The sequence below is a fragment of the Mus pahari genome, chromosome 2 (assembly GCF_900095145.1).
Source record: "Mus pahari chromosome 2, PAHARI_EIJ_v1.1, whole genome shotgun sequence".
NCBI classification, from domain to species: domain Eukaryota; kingdom Metazoa; phylum Chordata; class Mammalia; order Rodentia; family Muridae; genus Mus; species Mus pahari.
Window position 1 is genome coordinate 135,767,731 of NC_034591.1, and position 21,171 is coordinate 135,788,901.

The 21,171-nt window shown below is 48.5% G+C and overlaps 1 protein-coding gene across 3 annotated transcripts in view; it reads right to left on the reverse strand.

Annotated features, from left to right (window-relative positions):
• Positions 1–21,171, reverse strand: part of B4galnt3 (beta-1,4-N-acetyl-galactosaminyltransferase 3) — a 93,654-nt gene that overhangs the window by 13,746 nt on the left and 58,737 nt on the right. For 2 of the 3 annotated variants that reach the window (XM_021190974.1, XM_021190973.1), the window contains exons 2-10: positions 14,297–14,400; positions 12,915–12,992; positions 7,695–7,790; positions 7,132–7,222; positions 6,656–6,756; positions 6,180–6,247; positions 4,653–4,731; positions 4,418–4,484; positions 1,268–1,411 (exon numbers count right to left, since the gene is read on the reverse strand). In XM_021190974.1, coding sequence (XP_021046633.1) covers positions 1,268–1,411; positions 4,418–4,484; positions 4,653–4,731; positions 6,180–6,247; positions 6,656–6,756; positions 7,132–7,222; positions 7,695–7,790; positions 12,915–12,992; positions 14,297–14,400 — 828 coding nt within the window. Of the gene's footprint in view, positions 1–1,267; positions 1,412–4,417; positions 4,485–4,652; positions 4,732–6,179; positions 6,248–6,655; positions 6,776–7,131; positions 7,223–7,694; positions 7,791–12,914; positions 12,993–14,296; positions 14,401–21,171 lie in introns of all 3 variants that reach the window. The other variant, XM_021190975.1, reaches the window with a different exon arrangement.

Genomic DNA, 21,171 nt, shown 5'->3' on the forward strand with positions numbered 1-21,171 from the left:
CAGGAAGGGAAGAGGATTGAAGTGTGTGAAGAAGTTTGAGCACAAACACCTTAGGGCCACAGAGGCTCCCGGCTGAGGGAGAGGCCTGATGTCCCCACTCAAGCCGCTTCCATTTATATTCACTGATGACAACTATGGTCCCAATCCATGTGTATCAGCTGAGTCAGTCTGTCCCAAGGAAAGTGCTACCACTCCCCAGGGGCAAGGGCAGAGGACTCGAGACTCATGGACAGTATGGATCGAGGACACTTCAAGAGGCACAAGACCCCCACCCCTTACTATACTCCCATTATGTAGATTTCTGTCCTTGGTTCAAGAACTTCTCCCCTGACCTGCTTTTTTGGTTTGGGTTTTTTGAGGCAGGGTCTGCTATGGTTGCAAACCCAGGATCTTCCTGCCTGGTTCTCCTGACTGCTGCACTGTCGACAGGCAATACATCTGGCTGCTGCCTTCTTTTATTTTTAAGGGGAAAAAATGGGGTGCACTGTCAGCTTTTAAAATGTAAACATGACCAGCTGGGGACTCGGCTCAGTGGCAGAGCACATGCTCAGCTCAACATCCCAGATTCAGTCCTTGGCATCAAAACAAGACTAACAGATTCTTTACCGAATGGTAAGAGTTGGTGGGATCCAAGGCCGGGTGGTGTTGGTGCACGCCTTTAATCCTGACACTCAGAGACAGGCCATCATTGTGAGTTTGAGGCCAGCCTGGTCTACAGAGTGAGTTCTAGGACAGCCAGGGCTACACAGAGAGACCTTTTCTTGAAAAACAAGGAAAAAAAAAAAGACCCAGTTGGGATTCATAAAGAGACTGACATTTGTGGCGGGGGAGGAATTCGTGAGGGGCTCTGGAATCTAATTCCGTTTTTGGTCTTGGGTGGTGGTTAGACAAATGTCTACTCTATAATGGTTTGTAGAATCACAGAATTGGACATAAATGCTCTTATATTTTTGGTATCTATGCTGTTTTACATTTCAAAAGGGAAAAGATTTTGTGTCTTCAGGGCTACCGTAGACAGGTTTTTTTTGTTTTGTTTTGATTTTTGTTTTTTTGAGACAGGGTTTCTCTGTGTAGCCCTGGCTGTCCTGGAACTCACTCTGTAGACCAGGCTAGCCTCGAACTCAGAAATCTGCCTGCCTCTGCCTCCTCCTCCCAAGTACTGGGATTAAAGGTATGCGCCACCACTGCCCGGAGGTCTCCTGCGTCCTATCTGTCAACACAGGGAGCCTCGATGTGGTGATCAGTAAGTGTGCGGCCAAGGACTTACCTCGATAGAGGGTGTCCCGAGGGTCAGGCCGCAGCATGTCAGCTGGGGGCTGCTCATCTCGTGAAGGAGTGTTGGAGGAGCCCACGTGGCTGGCTGCTGTCTGTGGGATGTGACCCACCTCATCCATTCTTAGGACGGTCTCATCTGTGATCAGGGAGGAGAGAAGGAAGCTGTAGGTCCTGATAGAATCGAGCCTGTTTTGTGGGGCAGGCAAGTGGTGGGTTGCAAGCACAATTTCTGTGTTCCTGCAGGTACAGCCTAGGCTGTCAGCTGCCCGCAGATGCCCTGTAACTTGTGACTTTTTGTCCCTTTAGGCCTGTTCTGCCCCATGGCCAGCTCACATCACAATTCTGTATAGACTAGAAAAAGATATGTCTTCCTCAAAATGCTTCACTGTTGACCTGACAGAAACCTATACTCAGCCATACTATTTAATTTCACTTAGCCTACACCTATAGCGCCTTCAGGGACTGCTGTAACTGGGTGGGGGGTCACGAAAAAGATGTGTCAACTAAAAAAAAAAAAAAGGGTCAATAGCTAAAAGGTTCCAGAACCAGCATTGGCCTTGGTTCCAAACATCCGACACATGCCACACACCTAGCAAGGCCAGTGAACGATCCCTGAAACACTTCCGCTCAGGTTCAAAACTACTGAATGTCACGATACAGTGTTTTTACTGTGCACGTGATGTTGTATGCGCTCTTATAGAAATATAACAGATGAATGACAGAAAACAAAGACTTGAACATTTAAGAAAGCTATCAAGTGCCTGATGGTGGTGGCACACGCACTGGAAAGCAGATTTCTGAGTTCGAGGCCTCCCTGGTCTACAGAGTGAATTGCAGGACAGCCAGGGCTACACAGAGAAACCCTGTCTCAAAAATCAATCAATCAATCAATAAATAAAAATAAAAGAGAAAGAAAGAAAAAAGAAAAAGAAAACTATCAAATGAATTTTGGCTTAGGATCGGGACAGAATTTTCTTTCTTTCTTTCTTTTTTTTAAAGATTTATTTATTTATTANATGTAAGTACACTGTAGCTGTCTTCAGATGTCCCAGAAGAGGGCATCAGATCTCATTACGGATGGTTGTGAACCACCATGTGGTTGCTGGGGATTTGAACTCATGACCTTCAGAAGAGCAGTCGGTGCTCTTAACCACTGAGCCATCTCTCCAGCCCGGAACAGGATTTTCAAAATGACCCTTAACATAGTCTCTATTTTGTACCACATACGCTGAATGGGGTGCTCTCAGCAATGATTTATACAAAGCAGTATACTCGGCACCGATGATTATAGAATTAAAATATTGATCAAGGAACTGAGGATATGGTTCAATGAGTAAGAGTGTCTGCTTTATACACATGAGGTGGAATCTCCGGCACACACATAAAAGTTGGACACACACAGCCTGTAGCCCAGGAGCTCACACGCCGCAGCCTTGCCCCAGCGGCCAGCTTCAGTTTCAGTGAGAGGGCCTGTCTTGCTTTTTTTGTTTGTTTGTTTGCTTGTTTTTTTTTTTTAAAGATTTATTTATTTATTATATGTAAGTACACTAGCTGTCTTTTCAGACACCCCAGAAGAGGGCATTAGATCTCTTTATGGATGGTTGTGAGCCACCTTGTGGTTGATGAAATTTGAACTCAGGACCTTTAGAAGAGCAGTCAGCGCTCTTAACTGCTGAGCCATCTCTCCAGCCCTGAGAGGTCCTGTCTTATGGGATAAGGTGAACAGCAATAAAGCAGACACTCGATGTCCTCTCTGGCCTCTGCACACGTGTGCCCCAGGCGCACGCGCACGCAGCGCGCGCGCGCACACACACACACACACACACACACACACACGCGCGCGCGCACACACGCACGCACACACGCACACACACGCGCATGCGCGCGCACACGCACACACACACGCGCATGCGCGCGCGCGCGCGCGCGCGCACACACACACACACACACACACACACAAAACTGATTATTTGAAAAGACTAGAAGATGCTGTGCATCCTACAGCATCAAATATTTAGCCACAGTTTAATTTTTTAAAATAATTTGTTTGTTTTGAGACAGGGTCCCCCATGTAACCCTGGCTGCTCTTTTACTAGATAACCCAGGCTGGCCTGGAACTCAGATCCACCTGCTTCTGCCTCTTGAGTGCAGAGATTAAAGGCGTGCACCACCACCACCTGGCCTAAGATTTCTTTTTATTTATATTTATGTGTTTGTATGTCTGTCTGTATGAGTATATGCCTTATGTGCTGGTGCCTATGAAGGTCAGAAGAGGCCGTCAGATCTCTTGGATAAGGCAGATTAACTGTGAGCTGATGTGTGGGCCTGGAACTGAACTCAGAGCTTCTGGAAGAACACTTAGTGCTCTTTTTTAAAAAAGGTTTATATTTTTAAATTTTATTTTATGTGTATGAGTGTTTTGCCCAAATCTATGTGCCCATGGAGATCAGAAGAAGGTATCAAATCCTTTGAAACTGGAGTTTAAGACATCTCTTCAGTACCAAGATTTAATCATGTAAAAATAAAGTATATATATTTCATCAACAGACAAATTTGCTTTCATCTTTAATAACTGGTAGAGCAAAAGCATTACTGTAAAATGAATTTCCTTATGATCTGTTATCAATAAATGTTTGGTGATCTACCTACGCTGGACCCATCTACCTGTAATCATGTGTAGATTTCTCAGGCTAACAGGGAGAGATTTAAGAAATTCTGTTCCATCAAGACCCCTAGGGAGTTGGCTATTTGCCTTTTCCCTTTAAACAAACAAACAAACAAACAAACAAACCTGAGACCACATCTGTGTCTAGCACATTGTTTTGTTGAGACAGGGTTTCTCTGCACCTAGCTGTCCCAGAACTCTGTCTGTAGACCAGGCTGGCCTCGAACTCACAGAGACCTGTCTGCCTCTGCCTCCTGAGGATTGGGATTAAAGTCACACACCATTAAAGAGACCTCTGATCCAGGAGAGTAAAGTCTCCCTAACTGTGAGGTCTCTTAGGCTCTCATCCTTCCCTGGACCTCTGTCATACCCGCCCTCTACATTATCTGAGCTTTATTCCCACCCCTCTGACCTCTCTATGGGCCACACTCTCCCCGATGGTGCCCCTGGGCTTCCAGGCAGGCAGAGCCTACTCACTTGTAAAGAGAGATAAGAAGGGGGAGTCAATGATGGTGAACTTGGCTCCAGGGTCATTCCGTCTCCACTAGAATTAGAGGAAAGGCACAGAGGTTGGAGGATGCTATTCAAGAGATACGGGCAAGGGAATGTTGGGAAAGGTACATGAATAAGGGAGTGGGGGTGGGGTGAGGTGGGGGCAAATGGGGGTAGGAGTGGGGGTTAGGAGAGGGGGTCAGGAGGGATAAAGGCTCACCGCGACCTCCACGTGGTCAGTGCCCTCGTCGTTTTGCTTGTGCAGGACCTCGAAGTAGTACCTGAGGGAGGCTGATAAACTGGCGGGAAGAGACAGGAAACAGAGGCTTTTCCTCCGCTAGCCACCTCCATTGCCCACCTCTCCCACCCACAAGCTCACTGGTGCCCCTTTCTCCTACCAGGTGCTTGCTATTTAACTATTCCCCACCTACTCCGGACAGCTAACCTTGACTTTCTCTTTGTTTTGTTTTGTTTTGTTTTTCGAGACAGGGTTTCTCTGTATAGCCTTGGCTGTCCTGGAACTCACTTTGTAGACTCAGAAATCCGTCTGTCTCTGCCTCCCAAGTGTTGGGATTAAAGGCATGCGCCAGCCACCACCACCTGGTGACTTTCTTTTTGAAAGAGTCAAATATATATATATATATATATATATATATATATATATATATATACTCACTGGGAGACCCAGCGACATGGCACCCATGATTAATGCCTTAGTGAGCAGTCCCTGCTGCCAGGACCATACACGGTGCTTTTCCTGACAGTCTTTGGCTTAAAGACACGGTGATCTTTGGTAATTTGCCCAAAGTTGCCCAGGTAGTGAGCAATGCAGTTGTAATTTGGACCAGGTAGCCTTTAGGGTCCATGCAAACCACTGAGAGAGCTCAGAGCACTCACAATAATGCTGGCACATATACCAAGGGCTCTCTCTCTTTCCCTCTCCGTCCCCCCCCCCCCCAAGGAAACTTGAAGCCTGATATGGTTTTGCCTGTGAATGTGCAAGCCACCAGGTGGCGTGCTGAAGCTGAGCTAAGTTCATAGGCTAGCTCTTAATGCCATTCCAGCGGCTGTAGGCTGAAAGAGGTCTGATTTCCTGGGATGACTTCAAGGTCACGTTTCCAGTTCCCTGTAGGGACTCCCTCTCTGAAGCCCCAGAGCAAGCACTAGGCAGTCTTTATGAGTGCAAGCATTTCTAGGTCTAAAGAAAATGGGAAGAAAAAAAGAGACCTGTTTTCTAGCCTTGAGTGCCACTCACTATCTGTGTGGTCTTCCATCAGCCACAAAGCTCTGGGTCTCAGTCACCTCCTCTAAAATGATGGTGGGGGTGGGGGTTGGGCTGGAGAGACAGCTCAGAAGTTACGAGTGAGTATTGCTCTTGCTGAAGACCAGGGTTTGGTTCCCAGCACCCATGTAGCAGCTTACAACCGTCTGTAAGACCAGTTTCAGAGGACCCAAAACCACTTCTGTCCTCCGAGGATACCAGGCCTACACACGGCACACCTATGCACATACATGCATGTACATATATGTAGGCAAAATGCACTTGGGAGAAAACCCGTTTATAAAATGAGGAAGGGCGGGGCAGATGGATTCTGCTTAGACTAACCGTGTGGATTCTCTCTCACGCACACTAACCCTGAGCAGTGGGATGGTGGAGATGGGGAGGGGCCTCCTGGCTCTCTCATGCCAACAGGCCTGGCACTGGAGGGGCTCACAAGAGTGTGGGTAGGTAACCCACCCTACTTACCTCACTGGCTTGGAAATTTGACTCTGAAATTTCCCAAACTCTCCAGGGGCTGTCCATTCCTTTCCTGTCTAGAGTGTGGGGAGAGAAGGGAGAAGGAAGGGGAGGAAAAGAGGAAAGATGGGGGAAGAGGGGACAAGCAAAGGAGGGAAGACAGAGTTAAAGAGGATGGCCGGCCAACACACTTCTGCCCCCACTGATGGAACAGACCCTTCCCATAGGCAGCCAATCCAGCATGATTCCTTAGCATGGGCTCGGGGACAATGGAACCCAGAAAATGTATGTAGCTGGGTTCCTGTTCTGTCCACATCTCCCATGCCCTTCTCAGTGTAGGGCAGAACTGAGGGGCACCATGGGTGGCTTCTGTCCCTTCTTCATGTCAGTGAAGTTAATGGTCAAGGAGGCGCCCAAGACCCTCATACCACATCAGTGCCCACCTCCAGGGGCCAATGAGAGGTCAAGGGCCGAGCTGGTCCTACCTTGCCCACACTGGCCAGCAGCTGAAGGCCTGAGACCTGGTCATCACGACTCAGCCAGAACTCAGCATTGTCATCAGCAGCGATGGCAAACTGGATTTTCCCTGGGCAACAGCAGAGCGTCTGGGTGAATCAAAGAGGACCTTGGCATGGAAGCTGAATGCCTCCGTTATGCCCGTGCACTGATTCCCTTCACTCACAGTGGCTTGCCCCACCCACATGCCACCTTTACATGGGGGAGGGGGACTCTACATTCTGGGGGAGCAATATGAAGATGGAGAAGAATTATGTAGACTAGCCAGTTCCAGGTTGCTGGGGGGAGAGCAGCTGCCTGAGGGTACTGGATGAGAGTTTACTATGCCTCAGTTTCCCCTCCCTCAGTGATGGAGTAACAAGGGCTTGGGGGTTATGTTTCTAGGACCCGGCTCCCCCAGGAAGGTGGAAGCAGGAAGAAGAGTGGGGCTTCAGGACTCCCTCACCATCGGTGAAGGGGTGCAGATAGCCAAATATGCGGAGGCCATAGTTGGTCCACTTGGGGGACACAGCCAGCTTCCTCAGGGTTGTGCGGATCTACGTCAAGAAAGATGAACTGTCACTCAGGATCAGGAAGAAGAGTTGAAGGACTCGATCCACTCGGGGCTGGTGGGGAGGAGAGGAGGGGAGCAGCAGATGGGAGACTAGGGGTGTGGTATGGGATGTGGAGTACAAGATAGGAGCACTTATGAGACCCCACTCACTAATTGGTCCAGCTAGCCTTGTACAATGCACAAATGCACATCTGCACATGTTGCTCTTGGATAAACATCAAGAGAGCCTGAACTGAATGAAATGCTGCCCAGCGCAGGTGGCAAGAGTCTCAGGGAAGGAGAAGACAAGAAAGATCTTCTGAACAAAGGAAGAGAGGGCCCAAGAGAGCGAGAGAGTAAGACAGACTGTGATGGACCGAGAAGAAGCAGGGAAGGAGGCAGGTGGAGGAAATAAGATGCAGGAGACACAGAGGATGGTCCAGGCACGGTGTACAAACATCCCCACAGGTACTCACGTGGGGATAGAGCGGGAAGTGCAGGTTGTTCCTGAGCTGTTGGATGGAGCTGCCACACCAGTCTTCAAACACATGCAGGTTGGCGTGGCCCCGGAACTGTGTGGGGCAGAGAGGGGACGGTGAGTGAGAAGTGGACATAGTGCTCCTTGCATACTCTATGGAAGGCTTGGCTCCCAGTCCGTGGTGCTACTGGAAGATGTGGAACCATTAGGAGATGAGGTTCTAACAGGGGAAGGCTAGGTTATAGGGCTGTGCCCCTGAAGGGGTTATTGGGATCCCCACTGTTTCCTGTCTTTCATGACTCTCCAGTCCTCTGCCACCATGATGTGCTAAGCGGCCACAAGTCAAAGGAACAGGGCCAAGCAAGCCTAGGATTAACCCTCGGAAACCTTGGGCCTACACAACGTTTTCTTGTTGATGAGTTAGTTATCTCAGGAATGCTTGTCCTGATGAAAAGCTAACATCAGTCCTGTGGCCTGACTCTAAGGATGGGTTACACAGAGACACACAGACACACAGACACACACACGCCTACAGATACACACCATACACTCCTCATTCCTTCTAGGATTCCGCAGGTGCAGGCAAGGGGCATAACAACCAATGGCAAAATGAGGAAGTAACAGAAGAAGCTGGGAGGAGCTTGGCCAGATTCCAGCCAAGGGCTTGTCTACCATGCTTCTTCCCCTGCTGCTCATGAGAGGAAGGCTCTGCAGCTGTCTGCCTGTCATGAAATCTCATCTACCCAGCGGTCTTCATACTCTGGCTGGAGAAGCATCTGAGGAAAACTATGGTGGTCTCTGGGGGCCCCCTCAGGGCCTCCTGCAGCTCACAGGCTCCTCACTGGCAGAGGCTAGCTCATCACTCTCTGACCTGGGACTCTGGGAAGTAGCCACTACGCACAGGAATGTAGGGAGGGGGCTGGGGTGGGTGAGGAAGTCTGTGGGTTGGTAGGTGGGAGGCGGTTAGAGGCTCCAAGGAAGGAAAAGAATGGGGACATTATGTTGCTTCTGGGGAAACTCCTCAAGTCCAGCTTAAAGGATTCAGTTGTCTTCTCCAAGGGGCCTGCTTTTGTCCCCTCCCCAGGAGACCTCCAGGTCAGAGAGCTCTGGTTCCGGAAGAGCAGAGCACTCGTGGGGAACATGGCCACCAGAGCAGAGCTGTCAGCTGTGTGAAGCCTGGAGCTAAGATGGATGTCAGACTTGGCCCGAGAAGGAGTTTGCCCAGAAAGCAGCTGTGGCCTGAGGGCACCAATTTCTCACAGCTCGTCCCCAGGCAATGCAGTTCAGCCAAGGGAGCCTGAGGTGCTATAGGAAGCCCTCAGGGCAGGCCGAGAGTAAGTGAGAGAATTAGCCTTTTCTTTGAGGTAGACTCTACCCAGTATTTGGCTGAGCCTCCAACTTCTGTGGGTAACCTCTGACTGTGGGGGTGTCTTGGGGACCCTTGGACACTGTCTTCTTCCCTGGTCCCAGACTGACAACTACATCAGAATTTGTGTTTTGTGTTGTCCCATTTTAGGGACTCTATACTAATAAAGATGTGGCACTCTGGCACCTCAGCCTCCGCGGCGGCCCCTCTCCATGCCTGGCATAGGCAGAAGGCCAGGGAAGGAGGGCTCCCTCTTAGTTTTATTTATTATATATAATATACTGTGGCTGTCTTCAGACACACCAGAAGAGAGCATCAGATCCCATTACAGATGGTTGTGAGCTACCATGTGGTTGCTGGGATTTGAACTCATGACCTCTGGAAGAGCAGTCAGTGAGCCATCTCTCCTGCCCCTCCCCCAAGCTTGTGATGGTTTGGAACTTGCAGCTGGCCGTAAGGGAGAAAGTAATTGTCAGCTTGTCTCATTTAGAAGGGAGGATATCAGGGCTCAGGAAGTGACTCCCTGAGAGCACACAACAATTACTCCGTGGAGAAGGGGGGTGCAGAGGGGGTATTCAGGGGAGGGTAGGTCTACTCCACCTCTGCTGGGCCTTACTGGGCTGCCAGACCAGCAGCAGGAGGAGGCGGATGGTGGCATCTCCCTGGCCTGGGTGTTCTTACTGCCCCTAGGACTGTACTGAAGCAACTGGACTGACCTGATGGAGCAAGTCACTCTACAGCTCAAAACTTCAGGTGACTTCAGACTTCAGTCATAAAGATCACTCCACTGTGATCTTTATGACTGACCTGCCTTCCCAGCCCCCACCGCACACGCCCTCCCTCCCTGCCGTATCGACATCCCACTCTCAGCCGTTGCCCCGGAATCATCCAACTCTGTTTTCCACACTTGTACAAATGCCATTTCCTCACATTAGGCTCCTCTTTAGTCCTCAAAAGTTTTCTCAAATACATCTAAGCCCCTCTGTGCCTTCCCTGGGAAGCGCTATCAGTTCCTTCCCATGTGCCCCAGCACATCTGAGTTATGTGAATGAACAAATGCTTGTAGAGGCTAAATCCAGAGCAAGCCATTCCATCACTGAGTTCTTAGTACCGTCAACATGTCACTACTGTGCGGTTAGATGACAGGAAGCGGAGTAAGCTCAGGGGTTTATTTTATTTTTTATTTATTTATTTATTGAAACAGTGGAAGAGCTAGGTTAGGAAGGTACTTCTAGTCAAGATCACATAAAAAATACTGCTTTTCTTTTTCTCTTGCTTATAATAATTATTATTACTATTATTTTAATAATAATATTATGTTGTAACAAATAATTACTACAATAATTATTTATATAATTATTTTATTAGTAGTAGTAGTATTATTATATTGGGTTTGTTTTTTGTTTGTTTGTTTTGGTTTGGTTTTGGTTTTTCGAAACAGGCGCACACCTTTAATCCCAGCACTCGGGAGGCAGAGGCAGACGGGTTTCTGAGTTCGAGGCCGGCCAGGTCTAGAGAGTGAGTTCTAGGACAGCCAGGGCTACATAGAGAAACCCTGTCTCGAACCCCCCCCCCCAAAAAAAAACCCAACCAACTAACCAACCAACTAACTAACCAATCAACCAACCAACAAAACTCCAAAAGCAAAAAAAGTCGGTTGTGGCCGGGTGTGGTAGCACATGCCTTAAACCTCAGTACTCTATAGGCAGAGGCAGGTTCTGTGAGTTCCAGCCCAGCCAAGACCTCTTTTTTCTCAAAACAAAACAAAAAGTCAATTCTAGGACAGATAATGAGGGCACATGCCTATAATTCCAGTATTCAGGAAGCTGAGGCTGGAGGATCATAACTTTCGGGCTAGCTTCAGCTACATAGTGAGGTCCTATCTCCAAAATGAGAGTGAGGGAGAGAGAAAGAGAGAGAGAGAGAGAGAGAGAGAGAGAGAGAGAGAGAGAGGAATAAATGAGAATGTGCTGGCAGAGCTGGCACAGGCCTGTCATCCTAGCCCTTGGGAGATGAAGGCAGAGGATTAGGAGGAGTTCAGGTTCATTGTCAACTACACAGTTGAGACAACCATACAGCCAGCCTGGGCGATATGAGACCCTGTCTCAAAAATATACAACAAAAAAAGTGGAAAAAAAAAAAAAAAAGAAAGAAAAAGAAAAAGAAATCTGATCCAGCTGCCCTCATAGAGTGAAGGCTGGGTACCAGAGCAGCTGGTCTTGAGAGCAATGGCTCAGCATGCTGTCCCAGCGGCCTGGTGATGTCACCTAGAACAACTGTACCAGCATTGTAACCCGCCCTCCCACTGGGCTTTAAAACAGACAGTATCACAGAGTAGAGGGGCTAGCACTGTCTCCTTCACTCTTGCCCTTGTGTGGGTGGGTTGGAAATCAAACCACCCGAGCTGCAAGATCAATCTGCAGCAGGAACAACAAAGTCAGCCAAAAGCCCGCACAGCCAAGAAAAGTAGTCTCTACCCCAGGCCCCAAGATGAAGAGCTCGGGCTCTAAACGCACTGTAAAATACGACGTCCCAGAACACCGCGCTATTCCAGAGTTTGGGCATAAACATGTACTCAAGGGATCTTGTAGACGGACATGTTCATTAAAAAACAACAACAAAAAAAGAATAACAATGCCCACAAGTAAAAAGTTTCAGAATGGCTGGGGTTGTTAAGGGACAGACTGTTGCTTTGCTGTGCAGACTCGAGTGAGTGACTGCCCTGCTGTGTCACTGTACCTAGTGTGATTTTTGGAACCCTCACAACTGCTTTCTGAAGCTGGTTCCTAATGCATGTTCCTCTAGAACCTTGGCGGCTCAGAATCTTAACAGGCATTTATGGAAAAGGCAATTCAGGGGCAAATAAATTTGGGACCTGCTGAGCTAAACCAAGCTAAACAGATTTCCCCAGGACTTCTCAGAATCTTTCATATGCTAATGTGGATTTCCAAGAACACTTGCCCTGCACCGTGGGTTTTTATGTTGTGTTTTTATTTTGTTTTTAATCTTTTTTTAAACAATGGATTTCTTTCTTCCTGGAATAGCTGGGATTTAATGGTTTGAGAAAGAACTCTTGGGAAGGTTGTTATCTTTAAGACTGGGGATTGGCATAGCCGTGAAAGTCGTGTAACCTCCCTCTACACTGCTTTCCCACCTATAAAATAAGAATAATGACCTCTACAATTTGGATCAACAGTATCTCTGAAATGCCTATAAGTCCCAGCCTGCAGTGCTACTGGGAATGGGCGGAGCCTAAAGGAAAGAGGTCTCAGAAGTCTGATGCTGGAGAGATATTAGGACGGACCCTTCCCTGTCTTCTTTGCTTTCTATACACTCGGATGTTAGAATAACCCTCCTCTAGCTCTCACCAAGATGTGCTGTGCTACACAGGCCCAAGCAACAGAGCAAACCAAGCTAGAACTAAACCTCTGAAACCATGTGCGATGATACCCTTCTTCTTCCTAGGGGAAGATTCTTAGGAGTGGATTGTGCCAGGTGGTTGCTCTAGCAACGGAAGGCTGGGTTAACACCATACTACCTTACAGAGTCAAAACAGCTGATGGGAGATGGATAGGCACACAGTAGGACTGCAGCAAATGTTTGTGCTCCCATTTCATCTGTTTAAGACCCTTTAAAGACCAGGTACAGGGGCTGGAGAGATGGCTCAATGGTTAATTAAGAGCACTAGTTCCAGAGGACCAGGGTTCAATTCCCAGCACCCACAACTGTCTATAATTCCAGTTCCAAGGGATTCAACACCCTCTTCTGGCCTAACCAGAAATACATATACACGCAGGCAGAATACACACACACACCCTGCACACACAGACCAGGTTCAGTAGAGATCTTTACCTCTGAGAGCCAGGGAACAGGCTTGTTCCACTTCAGGTAGCTATTGTTCCTACTCCTACTTCGGGCAATTTCTTGGTCCTATCAGCAAAACAAAGAAAGAGCTTGGTGAAAAGATTATTAAGAAGTTGGAGACAGAACAGGATTCTGGGCTCCTTGAAGCTGCCTGTGGAGTAGGAAGGGGTCATGGGACATAGTTCCTGCTTCAAGGAAGCTTGTCAGCTTAAGGGACACTGTCTCATTCATTATTTACACCACATCCCTGAGGAGAGTATCTCAGGCTTGTCAACATGCACTCCGGTTTCTGTTCACACCCCTGAAGTTTTCAACCATGAGAAAAAATGGACTCTGGACCCCCTTGGAGCAGGAGCTGTGATTTCTTATTCCTTCAGCCCCTACCCCCAAGTTCTATCCAGACTTGTCACTGGTTTCAACAAATAGAAATCCCTCAAAGACACTCCAGGCCCTCTCTACTTACTACATAGTCTACAGAGTTACTTGGGTCTCATCCAGCTTTGGGGATTCATGTCTGCTCTATGGTCAACAGTTGCAGGGTTTGGAGGTGGGAAGAGGGTTCAAATGGGAATGGCCTTCAGTTTCTCTAATCTACCACCTGAGCGACACTATAGAGAATTGCTTCATGACAAACTGCACCTCAGCTGTTTGCAGAAAAGGCATTTGTCTACTTTACCAGCGCTGGCTTTCAGTACCATGTGTCTGGTACTATCATCAAGGTCAGTCCTGTCTCTAGGATATACTGGCTAATGTGTAGGAATGCTCTCTCTCTCTCTCTCTCTCTCTCTCTCTCTCTCTCTCTCTGTGTGTGTGTGTGTGTGTAGATGGGGATAAAAATCAAGCTAGGCAAAAGCTCTATCTCTAAGCCATATACTAGCTTAGGATGTGTTGTCTGGAACTGGAGAGATGGCTCAGTGGTTAAGAGCACTGACTCTTCTTCCTGAGGTCCTGAGTTCAATTCCCAGCAACCACATGGTGGTTCACAACCATCTGTAATGGGAACTGATGCCCTCTTCTGGTGTGTCTGACAACAATAACAGTATACTCATATAAATAAAATAAATAGATTTTTAAAAAAAGGCTGTGTTGTCTGAGACAGACACCGCATGTCTGGGACAGCTCAGACTTGGGTAGTGTGAACAAAAACCCTAAACAACTAGGCCCACTGGGGCTCTGAGGAAGACAAGATAGATAGATATCTGCACTCAGCTAGAACTTTAAGGAGCAACTGGGGTTCCACCAGCTGCCTCCCCTCTGAACAGACCACAGAGAAGATTCCCCTTAAGGCCATGGAGCAACTGAGGGCAACTGATGGCCTTGGATGGTCCAGCATCAGGGAGGGTGTAAAACAGACTGGACCCACCACGTACCTTGAGGCTCAGCCGCTGGGGACGGTAGAATTGGAGATTCGGATCAACGGCTGGGATGTTCCTGCTGGCTAGGGCCTTGGCCAGTTCTCGCCAGCTGCCATACCCTGTGAAAGGGGAGAAGGACAGAACAAGGCCAACTTAATGCAGGGGCCCATAAATCTGTAAGATTAGAGAGGTAGAGATAAGAGAGGTGAGTGGCTTCTCCTCACCCCACCTCACAAGGTAGGTATGAAATGGGTGAGGCAGGTGATGGGAAAGACCTATGCCTTCCCCTAAGTCAGAGAAGGAACCCTGCCAGGTGAACAGGGCTATGGTCATGTACCGTGGGGTCCACTGCAACATGATTCTTACCTAGTTGCTCGTGGTGGGTGATTTCTCAAAGGCCCAGTCAAGAAATGGTGACAAAGCCTACTTCCAGGGCAGCAGCAGAGGATTATGGGAGGTGGGGATAAAGGAGGCTTTGTATCTGTTCCACAAATTTAGTTCTGCCCTGATCTGGGGCTATTTGCGACACCCTCGTGTTTGCCCTGGAACTGGTTAGTTTGCACACAACTGTGGAGGCAGAAAGAACCACGGTGGGAAGGAGGGGACAGGAAACTGTTGATGTGCCAGCAGGCATTCCTACACAAACAAAGGCAAGGTAAGTGTGGGAAGAGTCGGAGCCCAGGGGTCGTCTGCAGCCCAGGGGTCGTCCGCAGCCCAGGGGTCATCCGCAGCCCAGGGGTCATCTGCAGCCCAGGGGTCGTTTGCAATTCACTAGACGCCAAGGCCTTCTTGACTATAGGGAGAATGGTTGGGCAGGGGTGCTGGACTTAAAGTAAGCAAATGTACAACACTGTGAGCCATAAGTCAGAATCAGGAACCATCAGACCAGTTTTTAAGATCACTTCATCCTACTCCAGGTAAGGAAAATGGGAGCAAAGCTACTGACATGACCAATCTGGGGTCATAGAACAAACAATAACAAGGGTATGGTAAGAACCGGAGTGAGCAGGGGCCTCTCCATTGGGCTGCTTTATTAAGATGCCCTTGAGGGGCTGGGCTACATCTCAGCTCTGGAGTCCATGCCTAGCACAACATAAGCTCTGCTAAAAAGAAGTCAAACTGAAGCATCACTAGAGGGGGGCAGGGAATCACATAAAAGGAGTTTGACAGTCATCCACCCTTGGGAATGAACAGTTTAAGTGTCACGGGATCCCTGTGTGAGCACCAACGGGGACAGAGTTAACAAAACAAAAACCAGAGAATAAACAGCTAAGTGTGGTGGCAGATGCCTACGACACACCAAAAATCTAGGGGAACAAAGACAGCATTGCTGAATCCAAGGCCAGCCTGGGCTACATAGCAAGACCAGACCATGGTCCACAAGACAACCAACCACAGAGTACAGCCAGTGGTACGGCCCACACAGAAGGCAGCCATCACATTGTGCATGAGTGCTAGGTGCTGATGCTCGGAGGGGTGGGCACGGAGTCACAGACTGGAGCTTGATGGGGGGGAGGGGGGTCAGGCTGCTTTTCTTCTGTGGCTGTGGTGTGCCTCTCAGAGGCACGGCGTCATCCGAGCCTTTTCAGACGCCGGAGTTAGGTCAGGTGCGATCGTTCTTGTCTTACAGATGTGGAAAGAGGAGCTTGGAGTTCTCAGCCAAGGATCTATTTGTCTTCCAAGATTAGAGAAGGCAGCTCTCACAAGCCAATGTCTGTCATCATCTACTCTTTCTCCCGCAGCTACTCTTTAGCAGAGCTTCGAGGAGTCCTGGAGTCAGACGCCTCAGCCATGGACATAGGCTGTGGGTTACTACACAGATATTCAGTCACACTTAAGTGACGGGAACTTCTAGCCTCCAAGGATACGTGCACAGACACATATTGAAAACAAAAACACGGAAACACAAATCTTAACACACACACACACACCCGTGAGTCCCCTCTCTGCGTGTGCGCATGTGTACGGAGTATGCACGCGTGCACACCGGAAGGCATCAGGGGTCCTCCTCAATCACTCCATACCTATTTGAGGCTAGGCCTCCCCAGGAACCTGAGGTTCACATTTTCTCAACAAGACTGAAAGCCAGCCAGCAAGCCCTAGCTATGCCCCTGCCTCAGGCCCCTGCACATGTGTCAGATGCTCAGCTTTTTTTTTTTTTAAAGATTTATTTATTTATTATATGTAGGTACACTGTAGCTGTCTTCTATACATATTAGTACACACACACACACACACGAACATGTTAAAGAAAAGGTATTGAACCCAGGGAAAGAGACTGTTGAGAGACTGTAACAGTATTTTGAAAGACACTTCTGGGTTTATAATCCGATTAAGCCTGGTTCTGCTTGGCCCATACCTTTCTCTTACCCAGGAGGGAGGTCTAAGCCAATGTTAATTATACTTAGCCTTGTGGACGTTGTACATCGTGGTGCGGAGCCTAGTGCGCACCACGATGTACAACGTCCACAAGCAGAGGCAGCCATCACATTGTGCATGAGTGCTAGGTGCTGATGCTCGGAGGGGTGGGCACGGAGTCACAGACTGGAGCTTGATGGGGGGGAGGGGGGTCAGGCTGCTTTTCTTCTGTGGCTGTGGTGTGCCTCTCAGAGGCACGGCGTCATCCGAGCCTTTTCAGACGCCGGAGTTAGGTCAGGTGCGATCGTTCTTGTCTTACAGATGTGGAAAGAGGAGCTTGGAGTTCTCAGCCAAGGATCTATTTGTCTTCCAAGATTAGAGAAGGCAGCTCTCACAAGCCAATGTCTGTCATCATCTACTCTTTCTCCCGCAGCTACTCTTTAGCAGAGCTTCGAGGAGTCCTGGAGTCAGACGCCTCAGCCATGGACATAGGCTGTGGGTTACTACACAGATATTCAGTCACACTTAAGTGACGGGAACTTCTAGCCTCCAAGGATACGTGCACAGACACATATTGAAAACAAAAACACGGAAACACAAATCTTAACACACACACACACACCCGTGAGTCCCCTCTCTGCGTGTGCGCATGTGTACGGAGTATGCACGCGTGCACACCGGAAGGCATCAGGGGTCCTCCTCAATCACTCCATACCTATTTGAGGCTAGGCCTCCCCAGGAACCTGAGGTTCACATTTTCTCAACAAGACTGAAAGCCAGCCAGCAAGCCCTAGCTATGCCCCTGCCTCAGGCCCCTGCACATGTGTCAGATGCTCAGCTTTTTTTTTTTTAAAGATTTATTTTTTTACAAGCAGTAGGTACACTGTAGCTGTCTTCTATACATATTAGTACACACACACACACACACACACACACGAACATGTTAAAGAAAAGGTATTGAACCCAGGGAAAGAGACTGTTGAGAGACTGTAACAGTATTTTGAAAGACACTTCTGGGTTTATAATCCGATTAAGCCTGGTTCTGCTTGGCCCATACCTTTCTCTTACCCAGGAGGGAGGTCTAAGCCAATGTTAATTATACTTAGCCCGTTCTTTTTTTTTTTTTTTAAAGATTTATTTATTATATGTAAGTACACTGTAGCTGTCTTCAGACACTCCAGAAGAGGGCGCCAGATCTTGTTACGGATGGTTATGAGCCACCATGTGGTTGCTGGGATTTGAACTCCGGACCTTCAGAAGAGCTGTCGGGTGCTCTTACCCACTGAGCCATCTCACCAGCCCAGATACTCAGCTTTTTACATGGGAGCTGGGATCTGAACTTTGGTTCTCACCACTGCACAGCAATTGCTCTAAACGGCTGAGCTTTTCTCCAGGCTCCACCGCCCCTCCTTTTTTAGAAGAATCCTGATAGGCTAATTTAGCCAGAATGCTCTTGAAGTCTCTTCTTGGCAACTGAGCATCAGCTGGTTTCCCTAATCCACTTATTGGCTGTAAAGCCCTGGCTTCTTTGCTGACCTCAGAACTGAACTAAGTGAAGAACTCTCAACTGTTCCTCTTCGTCTGAAGGCTCTCTCTGTGGCCAAGGAAAAGACAGGAAACTCAGTGAGGTTAAATGGAGCCAGCCCCTCACCTACAGGTCATAGGTATGTCTACATGGTTCTGAGACATGAGATTTGGATGGTCAACAGATGCGTCTTCAGGCTTCAGAGTGACGGGTCTACCTGCACACACACACACACACACACACACACACATACAGTTGTACCACCTTGAGCTAGCCACAGCATCTCCTTAACCTTGCTTTCTTCATTGGGATGGTGGGAATAGAAACATCTGCTCCATCCACCAGGCCTTCTGTGAACAGTGAAATATCTAGGGTCTGACTCACAAAGTGCTTGATACTTGTCTTTCTCCTAACAGTTCCTGAGTTGGGGACTTGGATATGTCCTCTCTGTGGCACTGACTCTGTGGTCCTTCTGTCACCTCCCCATGGCCCTGCCGGTGTTCACTCAGCACATGCTCCGTGTCAGGCTCTGGGCACAGGCACTGCATTTGGATCCTCCTCATCTCCGTCTCTGTGTCGATTCTGCCAGTGGATACCCAGCCATTGCTTGCCCCACCGGGAGCGACTGGAGCTAAAGAATGTGCTGATTGAATGACTGACACTTGTCACTTGTCCCTTGTTAAGTGATTCCTCCTGCCTCTGGCTGGGCCTCTCCTTCCAGGGTACCAGCTGCCAGGGCCTGGTCCTCCTGCAGCAGGTGTCACATTTATGCCGGGAGACAGACACCGGAGTCTCCGGTATCAGACAAAGCACCGCCATGGGCCTCATGCTCTGCCCTCCCAGAGCTGGGCTATCAAATTAACCATCAGCCAGAGCTTTGCCAACACCCTCCTGGGGGCAATGCAGACTTCAAAGGCCTGAAGATTATCATCCTGGCTCTCTTCGACCCTATAGAACACATATATCCCTTGGTATCTTTTTTCAAAAATTCTAACATATGGCCTCCTCTCACCCTCTCTCTTAGAAATTAGAAAAAACAAAGGAACACAGTGGGGCTGCAGGTTTGCTGAGGCTGCCACGGATACCCAGATCCCACGGTGGGGCTGCAGGCTTGAGCTCCATCTCCACCCCAGGTGCTGAAAACACTTAGAATCATCTCCAACTTAACAGTTAAGGGCTGGGGGTGGAGCTTAGTGGATACAAAGTGCTTGCCAGCTCAGTGTGGAGCCCTTGCTGGGGGTTGTACAAGGCCCTGGGTGTTATCCCCAGCACACTTAAAATAAATAAATACATATATTTAAAAGCCAACAACTGAGGGAGTAAAAAAAAAAAAAATCGATGCTAAATTTCCATGTCAGTATAAATTCCCAGAGCCTGTTAATAAAGACTACAATGCACACCCCCTTCCCAGCACACGACACAAGAATGTGTTCAAACCTCTGCCCATGCCCAACTGAACGAACTCTTTACACGCTCTGTGCTAATGCGGATTGCTTTTACTATTAAGCAACTACGAGAAAGATACTAATAGCAGCCAACATTAATGAGCACTTAGCATGTTCAAAGCACCGTGCCAAGGAGGTACGGTTTTGGTTTTGGTGTTGTTATTTTTTGAAACAGGGTCTCTACGTAGCTGTGACTGGCCTGGAGCTTGCTATATAGATAAGGCCGGCCGGCAGCTCGTAAAGATTCATCTGCCTCTGCTTCCCAGGCGCTGGGATTAAAAGTGTACCCACTCCATGCTTAAAGTTGTATTTCACCACATAAAGACAGATAATGTGAGCACACAGGCACATACATGACTTCATGGTGAACAACAAGGGAGCCCAGTGGAGACCTACAGAACCTGTTCCAGTCGTGTGGTCACTGAGAGTGTCAGCCCTGAGTCATCTCTCCACTCCACTTTCTATTTTCTTGGTCATGTGGAAACAGATCTTAACTGTCTATAGAGAGTCCTGGATGGAAGCAACCCAACACAGCGGGTGAGCCAAGTTTACCCCAGTTAAACGCTGAACAGAGAACATGAGGTTTATTCCTCTCTGCCTCCCATCCCCCACCCCCCCAAACCTGCCAGCTCTAGGGATCAACAGGGAGACTGAAGGCAACCCAAGCCTGCTACCAGGAAAGGTGGAGCCGGGGAACGGTGTGAAAGGGGATGGATGCACAGGGGTACCATGGTAGACACAGACATCTTTGTACAGTATTGTTACCCACCTTGGGGCTGGTCTCTAGAAGAAGGGCTTTTTACCTTCTTTAAACTACGAGGGGGGGGGACTTTTGAGAGGGGAGGGAATGTCTGTCCCTCGACTCTGGAAAAGGTGTGAGCAGCCTTGAGGGGTTATTCGACCTCTTTCACAGGACACCACAGACCTGAAGACCCAGGGTGAATGACTTCAAAGAGAAGCCCTGGGGTCTGTCTAGAAATTCACTCTCCAGAGCCTAACCGTGCAAAGAGACAAGATGGCGCTGAGGAGGTAGAAGACAAGAGACAGCCAAGGAGACAAGAGGCCATGACAAGAGGCTACAACACTCAGCATGGATTTACAAGAGCCAAAAAGCAGCCCTGAGTCACAGGATGAAAAGGTTCCGTGCCTGGGAAAAACTTGAGGACAGAGCCAGAGGAGAGAGCTGGTGTCTTTGGCAGGACAAAGCGACTGTGGCTCGAAGCCAGCGGGGCCTAGATGAGAAAATGGAAGCTGCATGTCACAGACAGACAAAGATGAAGTGGAGGACATGCCACCTGGGGGACAGTCTTCAGGGCACACCTAAGGCTTTGAGGGCAGAGAGTGTGATGAAGTCCTTCCTAATTGCTGATGCCCTAGGGAACTTGATGCAATAAAAATTATTATTACTATAACCATAACAATGAACATGTACGAGTTAACACACACACACACACACACACACACACACACACACATGTCTATTTGTACCAAGGTTTGCTATATTTATATTAACTTAAACACAGATTACTCTGTGTTTTTTTTTTAATTTTTTAAAAATTTAG